General features: G+C 32.2%; 1 protein-coding gene across 1 annotated transcript; it reads right to left on the bottom strand.

The window, feature by feature from the left end:
* Positions 1-915: 915 nt before the first annotated feature.
* LOC132546826 (b(0,+)-type amino acid transporter 1-like) lies at positions 916-17519 on the bottom strand. The gene is made up of 13 exons (XM_060210542.1): positions 17507-17519; positions 12682-12834; positions 10532-10633; positions 7652-7891; positions 7018-7143; positions 5656-5755; positions 5284-5328; positions 4405-4528; positions 3633-3736; positions 3262-3358; positions 2933-3082; positions 1727-1895; positions 916-983 (listed from the first exon to the last, which is right to left on the bottom strand). The coding sequence occupies exons 1-13, from the start codon at positions 17517-17519 to the stop codon at positions 916-918; spliced, it is 1491 nt and encodes a 496-aa protein (XP_060066525.1).
* Positions 17520-17932: the final 413 nt, after the last annotated feature.

The raw sequence follows: 17932 nt of genomic DNA, 5'->3' as shown, positions 1-17932 counted from the left end.
TTCACCTTTCACGTGTATTTCACGCCAATAATGTTTACTTAAATATAGATATAAATAGAATAGACATAAATACTTCATAGATAAATTTTGGATTAATCTGATTTTTCTCTTAAAAAATTAGAGAAAATATTGTTTTGTACTGCGTTTGTACCGTGATTTTAACTGAAAATTAACAAATTTGTTTTTACAAATATGATAAACAAGTGTTGAAGACATTTTTGCCAACTTCCATACCTAATAAACACAAACAATTACAGCACTAGACACAGTATTTCAACATGATCTGATGAAGTGAAAAATGAAACCGTTTATAGGATACATAATTCGCTGAAATGAGTTGAGAAACGATTTCTGTAATAATACACATGTAATAGCCCATTGTAAAATTAAATAATGCCTCAAATCCCTCGCCTGATGCCCCTGACGACTGCATAATATATTACAACACTTATAACATGGTAGTTGATAAAACGACGATAACGCAGTGACGTCACATAGGAACCCCTTTTAATCTTGCAACAACGACCCATGGTCAAACACATGTTATTGCGTATGTGATATATGTTTTTAGAGCACTACAAAGACTACTTACAAATTAAAATTCTCTTACAACCAGATGTAATATACCATCAACAATTGGAAAATAAATGAAAGCGCCGTTTGAATTCGAGTTTATTAAATACTGGAATTTCTGATGATTGTATAAGGTACTTTGGTCTGCAAATGCCAGATACGAAGGCAAAATATATTACGTTCATTTCGATGTTTGCTCACTTGCGAAAAATAAACATTATTCCTGTTTTATGACCACAGATAAAAAAAAAAAAAAAAAAACAGACACATTTTAATACATAGATATATAATCTTTATCAGCTGATTTCTATATAACTATTTATAATGTCTGGAGCACTTGCCCTACTCATCAGGTATAAAGGGGCTTGGGACAGCCTCAAAAAGTAACTGCGAAAACGTGGATATTTTCCCTGTAAAATAAATATGAATATATATATACATGCACATGATATCCCGATAAATGTCTGGGAAGTCGATATTGTTCAAAGGTAACGCACACACTGTAACTGTACTGTAACTATCGATGCACCAATAAGGAACGGAGATGAATTTATCTGATCTACTATATCACATGAATCTTTCATTAGAATAAATATGATCACCTATTGTAATCATCAGCATTTAAAGATTTGATTAGATATTATTAACAATCATTGAAAGTATCTTATGCATAGCGTAATAACGATAAAGAATTAAAACAAGCATGGTTATTTCGAATATTTGCATCAATCCGATAATGGTTCTTGGGGATGTTGTCGATATAACAGACACGGAATTAGAATATCACAAATTATTCCCCATGAGACCTATTTCATTGACGAGTCCCAAAGATACTGTAAGGTTCGGTTTCTTACTTAGATTGGTATTAAAAGATGTTCTTTTGTACAATATTCAGGGGTTGATATGGTTCGATTGTTCTAAATTTTAGAAATGTGAAGGTCATATGTTATTTGGCGACATATTATATTTTGTCTCATGTTATTTGAGTGACGATCTTCTGTCTAATTCGAAAACATATGTACATGTAATATATACGGACATATCCGATCAGAATTTAGTGTAATTGTTATATCTAGCTTTTCACATAGTTCTGATTGTGATAAGCAGATACTTTAATTACCACTTACCCATACAAAGTAATAAATATACTTACCCCAAAAAGGAATGTTTAATTTAAAGTGGACGAGAGGAATGTAGAAAATGAGTCCACCAATGATGAAAAGAAAGGCGTAGAGGAACTCAATCCTAGGACTCTGTACTATGGGAGCGATAACCAGATAAATCGACAGCAGTACAAACAGTATGGGGATCGGTAGAGGTACCTACATAATAAGGCAATTGTAAAAGGTTAGTAAGGATAGCTGTCATTCTGACCATATCCGAAACACCTCAGCATTTTCATTCTCTAATAATTCGAAGTAATCATTACAGTGTGTCACGCCATATACAGAGTTAAACAAGGACACCAACGCACCCTATGCATCCATACAACATGTCACCTAAATGTTTGAAGTACTAAAATGAATTCATAATCAGGACAGCTATTTATTTTGTATGTATGTGTTCTTATAAAAATGACTCAGATCTTATATATAGTAAGATGCTGTCCTTTCTAAGAATAAGATGTAATGACATTAAAGAAAAAACAGACCAGCTTATAGAATATGAAAATGAGACCATACCAATGCTATTCAAAAGGTAATATTCTTTAATGCTTTGAACATTTAACCATGAAAGGAATAAATCTGTGTTACGAGAAGATAGGAAGTCCCCACATTAAATTAGATTGAAATCAAACTGAAATTAGATCTCACTTAGGAAGAATCTATTCTTTTGCGTGAGATAAGCTGGACGTTTTTGATGCTTGTTAATTTGCCCATTGGTTCTCTTGTTGTACACATTGTTCTCGTTTGAGAACGTGACATTACTTGCTTGGATTGACCAAAGTTTACTTTGCGGTTGTCGTCGATGAAACAGAAGACATTAACTCTTCCGGAGCACCTGGTTTTATTCTCCTTGCACTCCACGCAAATATTTCTTTTGTTCTTATTTTTTATTTTTAAGTTTATCGAATTGGATTATGATTATGTTGACATGTTAGCATCTTCTTGATGTTTTTTATTGCAAACGCTATGGACTGTTAAAAAACAGAGAACCGACATGTCAAACCTCCAAATCCAAATTGGCAACCCGACGACAGCAAAATATGAGCAAAATAACAGGCGAGTAAGAGGGATTGGTAAATAAATTTCCCTACATTGTTTTAATCCAAACAAAAGACAACACAGGTATTGCCTTTCATTGTACATTTTCAAACTGTCTTTTGACATAACATAAGCTATTGGACTGTTTTACTCACCTTGAATACTCTCTCTGCATCTTTCATTGTGAACCTGCTGACAATAAGGGAGGAAACTGTAACGCCATAGAAGATCCAAGCGGTGAAACTAAAGAAATCAATGAGTTCTGACAGATTTCCTGGGAATACCATGATGATGGAGATGATAGCCTAGGGATGAAAAAAACAGAGTTAGCCCTGATGATCGAATATTTACGGCAATGAGGACTTTGTAAGAAGGATTCAAACTCTAATAAACTAAATTGAAATCAAACCGTGATTTGAGCCCCATCATGATGTATGATCTTTTAGTGTGACAGGGTAATATGTTCTCCAAGCCAGAGACTTACCGTGAACAAAATGGATGGCACGGGTGTGTAGCGTTTACAGTTTACATAAGATAACATTTCTGGCAGCATCCCGTCTCTAGCTGCAACGTAAACTACTCTACAACACGGAAAAGAAACAAATGTCAAGAAAATTATTAATTTGACACAACATATAAATCTGTAAACTCTGTTGCAAGGAGACTGTCGATGTAATTACTAAACAAGTTTTTCTAAATGATCATGAACTAATCAATTCTCTGAGCAACAAATTTACGTTCATGTATTTCAATTACAAAAGATAATTTTATCAGAAATATTTCGAAGTTTAAATCAGGTTATAATTAAACTTGTCTTAAATCAACACACATTGAACCAAATATCATGAGATGTACCTGCCGCCAGAGAATAATGTTCCGTTGGCGGACCCGAATGTAGAAAAGAGGACGGAAAGCGGTACCAATACGGCCGCAGAACCTAAGACACGGTCACCCCAAGTCTAAGCAACAAAAGAGAAGACGATAAATGATACCGTTCTCTGATACTAGAATAGTATGGACGAGGTATGTATAAATGTCTTTTATTTCCTGCAAAAATGCATACTGTAAAACCATATGTTTTCGTGAAGACTAATTTTTGTTTCAAAATATAAAGACGAACAAAATATATTGGCGGACAAAAAGATTGGGGATAAACAGAGCTTAATTAGTCTTCTTCTTAAACTTAATTTAACAGATGATGCACACGTTAATTTGTGGATAACGAGTACTTATGAAATCAATGACAATAAATCTCCCACAAAAAATGATATTATACAGTTACAGAATGTCCATAAGACTGTTGGACTGTTGACATTCTAGCAGCTTGTATGTAGATAACCTAAAGTCATGTTTCTTATGTTGAAGGATGTTTATGAAACACTGTAAAATTATAAGTGATATCATGTTTTTATTTTATAGCACAATATTTTATCTAGTTTTTTCTTCAATGATTCAAATGTTTCAATAAAAAGTCATAAAAAACATGAAAGATTTACGAGTTCACGAGAACTAGAATTACTGATGTTATTTTAAATGTTGATTTTCCCCACAATTTTAGTCCAACCTCGAAAACAACGGAAATCAAGCCCTTCAGTTATAGCAAACCTTTACAGTTACTGTTACCTACCACAGCCACAGCATCGGAAGCTAGCAGTTCTGCAGACGTCATTGCGGTCAGATAAGACATGTTGGTCAGTAGGTATATAACGGTCACAAGAAGAACACCAGCTATGTTGGCACGAGGTAAATTCCTTTAGAAAATGTTATCATTCATATTGAATAAATGCTAGTTTCACTTTTCAATCGGCTCAAAAACATTTCTGTGTATTTAATTAACAATTTAAAATCCTCCATATACAACAGTGATAATGGACCTGGGAAAGTCACTTACTTTGATTCACATGGAGGGTATCGTCTACGAATCAGACGATGCTTACCCTTTCTGAACACCTGGTCTTATTCTCCTATTCAGGACCCTTCGTTCAAATCTTTTTATCTTTTTATTGCCCTTATTTTGCCACGTTGTCATTAATTTTGTGTTTGTATTATGATTCTGTTTACATTTCAGTATTTCCCTTTGCATTTGATTCGGAATCATTGTGTTGTTAAATATATCTAAGGAAGGATTTACTGACGAGCACTTAATTTTGATAATGTTCAGCCATATGTTATAAACATGCATTGCATTCAATCTATACCGGATCTCAAATACAGAGCTCATACTATGTTGCATAATGGGTTGCGTCTGCTGTAACAACGACTTAATACATATTGTATGTTATGAAAAGTTGATAAGAATATTTTGAAATCGTTAGTAACGATATCAAATACAGAATGGTCATGTTATTTTCTTAGGTTACTCAAAATGGTTATCAATTTATTAAAGAACATAAAGTGAGTACCCACAATTAGATTGGTGTCAACAGAAAAAAATAATATCATAATACTTATGAAATATATTGCAATGTCCATCATTCATATCACAGTCTCATAAAAGAATACTTACTTTTTAGGGTTTTTGATTTCTTCTGTCAAATAGTTCAGGTTGTTCCTGGAAGAAAAAGGATGCAATAACTAACACTGTAGTCGGTCATTTTCCAAATCCAAATCGTATACCGAAAGGTAATTATTCTCTAAATAAGAAATAAGCAAATATTAACTACAGTATATTGGTACCAATTTGTTGTATCTTTTGGTTTGTATTCTGTTTACCATCTCGTCACACTATTTTCCGTCCTTAGTGTACATAGAATTATAGTACAGAAGAAAAAGTTGGGCGATTCCTGTCTCGTACACTATATTCGTTAGTGCTAGTACGCTCCACATTGGTCACTTGGTCAAGGTGTTTTAAGAACTTCTATTCTAATCATATACTTACCAACCGTCGTATGACCAAAGGGCGTCATAAAATGCTAACGCTATAGTAGATGGCGACTTTGTAGTCCCTTCAAATCCACGTTTCAGCTCCGTGACATGCCCTGAAAGTTTGACAGACTGTGAATAGAGGACCATATATACGAAGTTTTTAACATTTTCCATTCATACGAGATTTCATGAACCGAGTCCTAGAAATTATCATTGTACCGAACATCTGACCAGATAAAAAGAAATCTACACGGTTCATTAAACTCATATAAATGTTTATGTTCATCACATACTTTTGCAAACATTTCTGAAAGCAGTATTTTATTAGACTGATGTAAACTATAAATTGTCTTTCTTTGGTGACGTAACAATGTAAATGACGCCATGAAGCGATGACGTCATAATTGGAGCATTCAGCAAATTACAATTCCGCTAGGAAATATTGCACTGATTGACTGCAACAACACATTTTTTTGGTTTTCGTTTTGCTATGAATGATACATTCTGTGTATAAGTATGTGTTAAAATCACAGTAGCATAATTATATTTTCGAAAGATTTTATTGTCGTTGACTAAGATGGAACTCTTAATCAAGGGATTCAAAAGGCTACGAAATAATGAAATATGTGTTCATCTTGTTCAATTTTAGTACTGGTAGATTTCGTGAATGCTGTTTATCCACGAAATCACAGGCCAAAGAAATATTGGACCTGTCCTGTTCCCCGAGGTTTGATATAGTTCTGATATATCCCATCAGTCCGTTTGTTAAAGAAAAAATAAAGTACCAACACGCGGGCATACTTATGATCCAAACTTCAATTCAATAGAATTAAATGTAAAAAAAGAAAAAAGGAAAGGGAGACTTCCGAAAAAGGAGAATATGACCATGTGCTCCAACAAGAAAATTTTGGTCAAGCCAAGTTAGTAATGTCAGGTTCTCAAGGTGTACAGCAACGAACAACGGAACCAACAGCAAAAATGAAAACCAGCAAACATATCCGGCTTTTTGTCGCACAAAAAGGTATATTACTCAATGGGATCACTAGAATACTATAACGACCAATTTAAAAAGCTAGCTACGATATTGAGAGCCACGGTTGAAAACTTCATTTCAAGTTTAACTTCATTTACGGAGGGCATACGCGGTAACTGTCATTTTAAAAATTATATACACACACATATATATCAATATAAATACACATATTCGTATTATTTCTATTTTTTGCTTATTTGCTTTCTTGGTTTTTGTTGTCGGACTTATCATATATCTTGCATGAATAGTGCGTCTGAAATTGTAAAAAAATAGTTCTGCCGAAACACCTGGTCTTATTTCTCTTTACCGTTGTGAACATCTTTATTGATATTGTCACTTTACCTTGTGCCATGCGGACTATTCCTCCGATGGAGATAACGAGAAGAGCGGCCAATTTGACAACAGTGAAAAACACCTGTACTCTGGTGGCTAGTCGAGCATCCGTACAATTAATAATTGCCAGGGTCACTGAAAAATAGGACGTGTTTGATACGAAATGTCAATGATTTGCCTCCACAGTCACATTAACAGACTGTTAAAAGGATAATACCGTAACTGGTGAGAAATGATTTTTCGAGAACCCTATACAAATAGTTTTCACATATACATGACTTTGAAAATTTTGTAAAAAGGGACAATTAGTCTTTATAGTTTAGAGTAGATCAACAAGGTTGATTATTTTATCGGTTAAGTTTAACCACTCTTGAGGAAATTGTTTTCCCTTGAGTCTAATAACCCGAAAAATCTTTTTAGACTATGCCCTTTGAACAAATGCTTTCAGATTGGTACTGTGAAGGTTATCATTTTCAAGAACTTCTACTTTTCGCTTTTTCGAGGATGAAATAAAACCGTGAATAATGACACATTTTACATTGAAAATTAAATTGTCGTTTCTTGACGTCTAGAATGCTTCATCATTTCTACTTTGGCCAAAATAAAAAATGTAGTGATTACTCTGGAAGAATGATAAACTTACCTATGGCTAGCGATGCCACTAGTTTCATGGGAAGATCCGGGTTGCCGCAGTAAGGGAAGAATGTTGCCACATATTCTCCGAAGGTGAGGCAAATGATAGCCATAGAAGACGTTCTGATGACAATTATTGACGTCCACGCGTATAAAAACGCGGGGATGTTTCCAAAGGCTTGTTTGATATACTGATACTCTCCGCCAGATTTCCTGATAAGTGTACCCAACTCCGCATAACACAGAGAGCCTTTGTTTTTGTAAAACAGTGCATGGGAAAGACACAAAGTCATGAAATTAATTTTGTTAAATTCTTGTTGCATTTACAAAATAAGTCATAGAATTTGGAATAAAAAAAGTCAAGTGATAAGCAGGGTAATGACAATATTGAAATTACAAAATATCTTTTGAAGTGAAATATAATGTCTTTATAAGAAGTTTAAATTAATTTTGAAAGTGAACATGAAGCACCGTTTTAAGTGAGGTCCAAAAGAGTTTTGACAAAAATTTGTAGTATATTAGATAATGACAGTTGCAAAAGTACATCGAACTTTGCAAGATAAATGGATAGATTTACGAACAAAACTTTTTCTGTACAAATTTGTTTACAGTATATAGCAGGCTATCAACGAGTATGAATAATCCAGAGCGACAATATCCAAATCCAGCCTAGGTACCAGTTAAAATATAGACAGAAAGGTGCACTGACCAAATAATTCATACTTATGTTATCATTTTTTTAAAGTTGGAAATCATGATAAATGAACAAATATATGTGGTGCCGGTGTCACTATTTGTAATCATTTCAAATTGCCATGAAGTGTATCGACAAACATCCGGAATTGAAAAAAGTCCGCCAAAATACTTTATTGGAATAAACAATATTAAAACAGAAAACAATTTATTCTATACTGAAGTATTCGTAAATACCATTTAAGATAGTTCCAAACATTGTATAACATAAAAATATGAAACTGATTTAGCATACTCATGTACTCTGATATTACTTTATATGTTTCTGAGTGGGTGGGAGGGGGGATGTCACAAATTTCGTGGTTTTCACCCAGTTACTACTTCATCGGCACTTGATTTCATCGATGAATAGTTGTCATCAAAATAGATAAATAGGTACACCTACAATTTAAACTTATTCGAGAGCATATAAATTTGTTCATTAAGAGTATTAACTCCACGAAGCACGTGTTCGACTTCTATGCAAAATTTATACTTAAAAACATTAATACATAAACATGTTTTAGCTTGTAGATGGGAAAATGTGGATAAGATCTAAAGAGAGCGTGGTCTTGTCTTTAATATATAAAATACAAAATAGTATTACTGAATTTTCACTGTTGTGGAAACAGGTGCTCGTGTCAAATCATATTTAAGGTTACTTTAGTTCAGACATAGTAAAAGTGCTACTGAGATTAATTTATTAAAAGTCTGGTTCTATTGAGGGCAATAAAAGCAATAAAAAGACTTAAATATATAATAATAAAAAACACCTGCTGTTTTACAGGGGTCTTGAGAGACCTTGAACTAATCACTGGTCTGCAGGTGATATGATTTACAGTCACTGAAAAGCACTATTTTGATACTTACTCCTTGTGTCAGGTGTCAGTTTTGATATAATGAAATAAGATTGTATAAAAGTAAATAGTATCTGACAAGAAAAATATAGCTCATGAAGATCAGATCTTGTTGGGTACCGAGATATTTCATCTGTAATAATTTGTCACGATCGGTAAATTAAACCTCATTCAGTATATTGAATATTTGTCCTAAAAATCACCTACACCTAAACTGTACTCTTGTCCTTTCTTACATTATGACGTGAAAAGTATTTATTTCATAGACGTGAATGAAAATAAATCATTGATACAATGTATGGAGTTTGACCGTTTAATCGCCTTACGAACAGCCAGAGTGATTGTCAGATTGTAGCAGCTGGTAGTTACCCCTTTGTTCAACATGCGGATGTTGTTCATAGCAAATATGATAAAGTGTTCATCTTATGGACACAACTACAACAGTACGGAGGATCATTTTCCTAGCCTCCCGGAAGAAACTAATCTGTCCTTGGCATGCACCATGCTACTCAAGTCTTCACCTGTGATCGCGATTCTCTATTTTTAGATTGACTTACAGATAGCCTGAGCTGACTGACGATTATTTTGTAGTAGCAGCTTAAAAATGAGATAAAATATCGGTATAGCCAACTTTTGTAAATGATATCGTAAAGCCGGTTATTTGGGGATGGTTTTTTCTCTATTTCACAGTACATTAATGTGATCGCGACTCCGCGAAATATCGAGACGTTTGTTTTATGTATCCCTTAATATCCAGATCGCGAAAGTTGAAATTCGATCATTTTAAAAGAAAATCTCCAAATTTTTTGCCTGTAAAAATTGATAGTTATACGGTAATAGAATAGTAACACAACAGTATCACAGTTTAGAATTTGTCGTTATATCAAGGTGATTTAACATAGAGCGACATCTGTAAATGTTATAAGAATTTAGCATCACAGAGAGGACACAAGAAGTACGTATGTATATGTAAAACTTTGAAGATATTAAAGCACAAGCATACAATATGCATAGAGAGAAGATGCCAGGATTTACTACAATGCACGTTTTTTTTTATGATATTGTATTAAGAAAACATGTACTACTCAGAAATGAAAGAGTAGAGCTACTGACACATATTGTCGAAAGTGAAGGCAGTCCTCCCCGATCGGACATGAAAAAGTATGGAGTCCGACTACCTGGGCTTTCCTAGTTAATCCGCTTTCCTCTCACAGCAAGTCCCTCGCACTCCTCTGTCCGGGTCAATTAGAATAATTAATATGAATTTATTTCTGCAGAAGTTTTTAAAAGTATTTTCTTACCCATGAGAGCCAACAACCCCGCCCCGGCCCACACGATCAAACTGAGGGCAACCGAACCAGTCTCCATCAATACACCTTTAGGGGAGATGAAAATCCCGGATCCTGTAGAAAAGATATTGATATATCGATAACTGTAAGAAATTAAGTTTTATTTAAAAATAGTGCATTGACGTAAAAAGGAGGACCAGTCACAACTATTAACGTATTGTAACTTATAAAACGCTCACTCCTGAAATCATATCTTCACCACGACGACACATTGGTTTAAATCATTTCTTATTCAGGCTCTTTTGCATCGTGTCTTTACGTCCGTGCATTCATGTATGGTAAGTGCTATCACGAATGTCTTTTATGCTGTCTCATAATCAATTACAAACAAGTATTCTCTTTTATCATTTCTGTTTCTGTTAGTGAATCTTTGCAGAAAAGCGCGCACAAGACAATTAAATATAAATCTTTTATAGTGTCAGCATCGGCTTGGAGTCAATATATTTCACCTCTTTTAATGATACTCAGTTTATAATGTCGTAGGTTTTGCACATTGATATGAGACACCTCTGATAAAACTAATCTTGAACCAGAAATAAATCTTCATTGTGATTTTAACGGAGAATCTCATTATACCTTGAAGACGAATGGGCATGCTCAGCAGTTACACAATTATGATTTGAACGGAAAATCTCAGCATACTTTTCTTCACATACCCATAAAAAATGCAAACAAAGAGATTGTTTCAGTATTTCAGTAGATGTTTATATAATGCTTCTATTTAGGACCATGACAGAAATACAAACATGCAACAAGTCTCATTTCCTGCCAGTCGTGTCCCTTTTTTCAGCTAGATGCAATAGGAGTGGATGTTATTAACATCTGCAATATTTTATACTAGAAATCTGTTCAAGCTTACATTCCACCATAATTTCAAAGCAGAAATACCCCTATGATTTCTTGGTTACTCCGAGCCAATTGCAATTTAAAACAAAACATTTGTTTGCATTTATTTTTGGATTGGGTTAAATCCATTCCGTCCATCACTCTTAAAACAATGAACAGCTTGAGATCCTGATGTTAAATCTACACTTCAATGTTTGTTATTGTGCCTACAGTGAAGGCATCCAACAACTTGATTTTTGTCTGCAGACATTATTACATTTCTTGCATGCAAAAAGAACCAGGCTTGCTTGATGACGAAGGAAACCCACATATCCAAACTTTCCAGAAAAAACTAACCTAATACGGCTATTTATTACAACTATTTGGATTGCCTGTAAATGACAGGGAAACGAGCCCCCACTACCATCGTTTATATTTGATTCCTAAACTTCACAAGAATCCACAATATAAACGGCGTTTTATTGTTGCTTTTTATAAGACCCATTGATTTTGCCACATCACCTTTACCCATTTTTGTCTGAAAGAACACGTACGTTCTCTTGATATGTGAGTTTACTTTTCTGAGAAAGGTGCATGGCGGTACAATTTATGATTCTGAAATATCATGCAGTGTATTTCGTGAACATACGTCCAAATAAAAGAAGAAATATAAGGATGAACACATAAAAATGATATAAACCTATATAGGGATAGAGGTAGATCCTAGGAACAAAACGAACAAAACAAGTTGATTAAATAGAAATATGCTAACTCATCAAAATACGATTTATAATCAAACTTACAAAGTATGCTCACAATAATGATATTACTGATTTATTTCCATGTTATTGTCCTTTATGAAGACAATTCTTGTTTGAAGCTCCACTGTAATTAAATATCAAGAAATGAACCACTGAAGATGAGAATTATAAAATAAAAAGGCTAAAACAAGAGATAAATGCTGATTTGAATTTTGTTATATTTATCATTAAGACCGTTTTGTTCATAAGATGTATTGTCCTCCTTTCAGGAAGACACAAAGTACCAAAGCTTAGCTTTCCCAAAAGAAAATTTTAACAGGACCAAATTTGCGCATGCGCTAACAAAATCACTATTTTGTAATGTACTTTAAATCATCTGAAGAAAAAGTGACATTTTCGGCATTGAAATCTATTGATTGAAACTTAAGCTTTATTGTAATTGCATGATAGTAATGACTGAGAAGACATATCTGGTCCAACAAAAATAGTCAACATTTCTGTCAAAGACAATATTACCGATTATTGTCCCTACAATGAAAGAAGTGCCGCTGACGAGGCCCACGTGTTTCTTGAGCTTGATTGTGGACGGTTTGACATTTACATCTTTTTCATCCTGAGGCAGCTCTTTGACTCTTTTGCGAATGTCGCCGTTTGAATCTTTAGAATCATCTGAAACGTAAATATCGTCAAAATTATTTTTGTTCTAACAGACATATATATATATGTATTATAATCTCGTGCTACGCGAAAGGAATGTTTTCTCTGTTCTCTGCGTGTCTGTCTGTGTGTCTGTCAGTCATTCACACTCATTGTCCCAAGCGCTGTCATAAATAAGTTTTCAATTTTCTTCTTTTTTAAATGATGGTTTTGATGTCCCACCTTTCGGTGTTACTTAATTAAAACGAAACACATACAAATTATTTGTCCACATGAGTTTTTACTTTCGTTGATTTCGTGGATATTGCTAACCCGTGAATCTATATGCTCACAAAATGATCAACAGATAAAAACGGACATTGACATTTTAGTTCATGTGGACTTCTAATTATATACAGTGGAGCCAAATATTGACTTATTAATAATGAAGTGCATCATAGAGCTACATTAACTTTTCCAACAATAAGATGACAAATAATACAATAACTGTAGTGAGAATTACGTTATTGTACCTTTACTAGGTTATGACAAAATCTATTTCGTACCTGATAACATTTATGTAGTTGCCTAGAAGAGAAACATATTGAGGGTATTGTGAGCCTAGTTCAACTTCTCGAGATAGGCAAACAGAAGTAAAACTTTTTTTTTGTATTTGCTTGTTGCAACAAGATATCATAAACGTCGCTACTGTGAAAAGAATCTCATCTCTACCTAAGTATTAGATTCGGATATATAATACTTGAACACTTGCTGTGAACTTTTCTCTCATCTTTTGTTAAAACCACACCATTCTCATTTAATTTTAAGCGTGTGTTGTTTGTACCATACCGTTTACTCATAATTGTAGGTTGTGACGTTAGGGCAAAATGACTCGACGACATTCCAAGAACTTGATTTCAATTGATTTTACCAGAAGTCGTTTTAAGATTGTTTTGTTTCCTGACTGAAGAGAAATGGTTCAAGGAATATAAGGTTTGAAAATGGATGCTATTTACATAAATCTGAATTTAGTAATCTAGCTTTTGTCGAACTTTTACAAAAAGAACTAGGTTTGCTTGATAACAAAGTGAAGGAAACCCCAGTTTACGAAAGGCTAATCATGCTTCAAAAGCATTTAGTTTACCTATTAGAGAGAATGATACGGATCTCCCATGTTTATAATGAATTCCCTCACAACAATCCGTATAAATAACGTTTACTTGCTGGCAGATCTAACTGCCTAACCAAATCTTTGTCAGACCTGCTAACCACTGTTCTTAGCACTATCAAATATATGTTACAGTCCCATTGTGATGTGGAGTAATAGTGTGTGGATTACAAAGAAAGTGTTTAGAACAAAATTCAACACCCTTCTTCTATTGGAAAATTTGATATGTTCACCACCACACCCATCCTAAACTGAAAGAACGTCTTCGTTCTTTTGTTATGAAATCTTTCTTTTCCAAGAAAGGTGAACGGCGGTACAAAGATATGGTTGTAAACTATACTGTACAAATCAAAAAATGAAATATGCGGAGGACAGAATCATGAAAATGAGATTCTGGTTTACAACATCGTCAACGAATTAGGAGTTAAGATCTTCCAACAGACCATTGGCATACCTATGGGGAATTAACTGTGCCTCTTTTTAGGTGGATTATACAGATATGTTTAATAAACTAGTATACAGATATGTTTATTGCACAAGTATACAGATATGTTCAATACATTCATATACAGATATGTTTAATAAACTAGTATACAAATATGTTCAACACATTCATATACAGATATGTTTAATAAACTAGTATACAAATATGTTCAATACATTCATATACAGATATGTTTAATAAACTAGTATACAAATATGTTCAATACATTCATATACAGATATGTTTATTGCACTAGTATACATATATGTTCAATACATTCATATACAGATATGTTTATTGCACTAGTATACATATATGTTCAATACATTCATATACAGAAATGTTTATTGCACTAGTATACATATATGTTCAATACATTCATATACAGATATGTTTATTGCACTAGTATACAAATATGTTCAATACATTCATATACAGATATGTTTATTGCACTAGTATACAAATATGTTCAATACATTCATATACAGATATGTTTATTGCACTAGTATACAAATATGTTCAATACATTCATATACAGATATGTTTAATAAACTAGTATACAAATATGTTCAATACATTCATATACAGATATGTTTAATAAACTAGTATACATATATGTTCAATACATTCATATACAGATATGTTTAATAAACTAGTATACAAATATGTTCAATACATTCATATACAGATATGTTTAATAAACTAGTATACAAATATGTTCAATACATTCATATACAGATATGTTTAATAAACTAGTATACATATATGTTCAATACATTCATATACAGATATGTTTAATAAACTAGTATACATATATGTTCATTACATTCATATACAGATATGTTTATAAACTAGTATACAAATATGTTCAATACATTCATATACAGATATGTTTAATAAACTAGTATACAAATATGTTCAATACATTCATATACAGATATGTTTAATAAACTAGTATACATATATGTTCAATACATTCATATACAGATATGTTTAATAAACTAGTATACAAATATGTTCAATACATTCATATACAGATATGTTTAATAAACTAGTATACAAATATGTTCAATACATTCATATACAGATATGTTTAATAAACTAGTATACAAATATGTTCAATACATTCATATACAGATATGTTTAATAAACTAGTATACATATATGTTCAATACATTCATATACAGATATGTTTAATAAACTAGTATACAAATATGTTCAATACATTCATATACAGATATGTTTAATTAACTAGTATACAAATATGTTCAATACATTCATATACAGATATGTTTAATAAACTAGTATACATATATGTTCAATACATTCATATACAGATATGTTTAATAAACTAGTATACATATTTGTTCAATACATTCATATACAGATATGTTTAATAAACTAGTATACAAATATGTTTATTGCACAAGTATACAGATATGTTCAATACATTCAAATACAGATATGTTTAATAAACTGGTATACAAATATGTTCAATACATTCATATACAGATATGTTTAATAAACTAGTATACATATATGTTCAATACATTCATATACAGATATGTTTAATAAACTAGTATACAAATATGTTCAATACATTCATATACAGATATGTTTAATAAACTAGTATACAAATATGTTTATTGCACAAGTATACAGATATGTTCAATACATTCAAATACAGATATGTTTAATAAACTGGTATACAAATATGTTCAATACATTCATATACAGATATGTTTAATAAACTAGTATACAAATATGTTCAATACATTCATATACAGATATGTTTAATAAACTAGTATACATATATGTTCAATACATTCATATACAGATATGTTTATTGCACTAGTATACAAATATGTTCAATACATTCATATACAGATATGTTTATTGCACAAGTATACAGATATGTTCAATACATTCATATACAGATATGTTTATTGCACTAGTATACAAATATGTTCAATACATTCAAATACAGATATGTTTAATAAACTAGTATACATATATGTTCAATACATTCATATACAGATATGTTTAATAAACTAGTATACATATATGTTCAATACATTCATATACAGATATGTTTATTGCACTAGTATACAAATATGTTCAATACATTCATATACAGATATGTTTATTGCACAAGTATACAGATATGTTCAATACATTCATATACAGATATGTTTATTGCACTAGTATACAAATATGTTCAATACATTCAAATACAGATATGTTTAATAAACTAGTATACATATATGTTCAATACATTCATATACAGATATGTTTAATAAACTAGTATACATATATGTTCAATACATTCATATACAGATATGTTTATTGCACTAGTATACAAATATGTTCAATACATTCATATACAGATATGTTTAATAAACTAGTATACATATATGTTCAATACATTAATATACAGATATGTTTAATAAACTAGTATACATATATGTTCAATACATTCATATACAGATATGTTTAATAAACTAGTATACAAATATGTTCAATACATTCATATACAGATATGTTTATTGCACTAGTATACAAATATGTTTATTGCACAAGTATACAGATATGTTTAATACACTGATATACCGATATGTTAAGTACAGTAATATACAGATATGTTTTATACACTAATACAGTCTCGAATAAGTTTTAAGATAAACCACACGTTTCTGTGTTCACAATACACGTTAAAGAAGCCAAAATGCCTCTTAAGCTCCGTTCTTTATCCGATAGTAAGATAACCCTCGGACCGAACTAGGTTTCTTTCCAGTCTTTGGTATAGTCAAGTATGTGTTCTATTTTATGTAACCTAGATAACAAATATATCCGCATGGTTTAAGCTGCTTTGGACTTTATAAAAAGGCAGTTGATTGAAGATCAGAAGCCGGCCGTGTCAAACATTGTTTAAATACAAACGATAACAGGTAATTAGTCTGGAAGGTCACCATTACAGAGTTGAAGAGTGCCATTTGGAAGTTTCACTCCATAATAGTGTACGAAAGTTAAATGTCTTTGCGACAAAAACATACCTTCTTCTGACATATCCGCAAATACAGATTTCTGAGTGCTTATTTCTTGCATCCATACAATATATTAAAGTGGTTTACACACAAATACAGTTGTAATACACAACAATTCTCCTACTTATATGCCATAGTGATGATAGACATACTACAGCGGATATATTTTACAGAGACGGAAAAGGGTGTCAAAGTAACTTTAGTTCCAATTTAACATGGAAGCAGGACATGTTGGGTACTTAAAAAAGTAGGGATTATTGAATATAGATTAGAGATAAAATCATGGGTTAAAGTTGTTTGCAAGTAGTCATGAACACTCAGGGAAAATGTGAAATCAATCAAAATGATTTAAAGATGTAAGATTAAAAACTAACCTAAGCCGAAAGCCGAAACAACACCACTCACACCACCACCACCACACACACACACACACAC

The sequence above is a fragment of the Ylistrum balloti genome, unplaced genomic scaffold (assembly GCF_031769215.1).
Source record: "Ylistrum balloti isolate Yb309-2 unplaced genomic scaffold, AGI_CSIRO_Ybal_v1 Utg369916, whole genome shotgun sequence".
In the NCBI taxonomy this organism is placed as follows: domain Eukaryota; kingdom Metazoa; phylum Mollusca; class Bivalvia; order Pectinida; family Pectinidae; genus Ylistrum; species Ylistrum balloti.
Note: the sequence above shows the minus strand (reverse complement) of the source record. Positions and strands in the feature narration are given on the sequence as shown.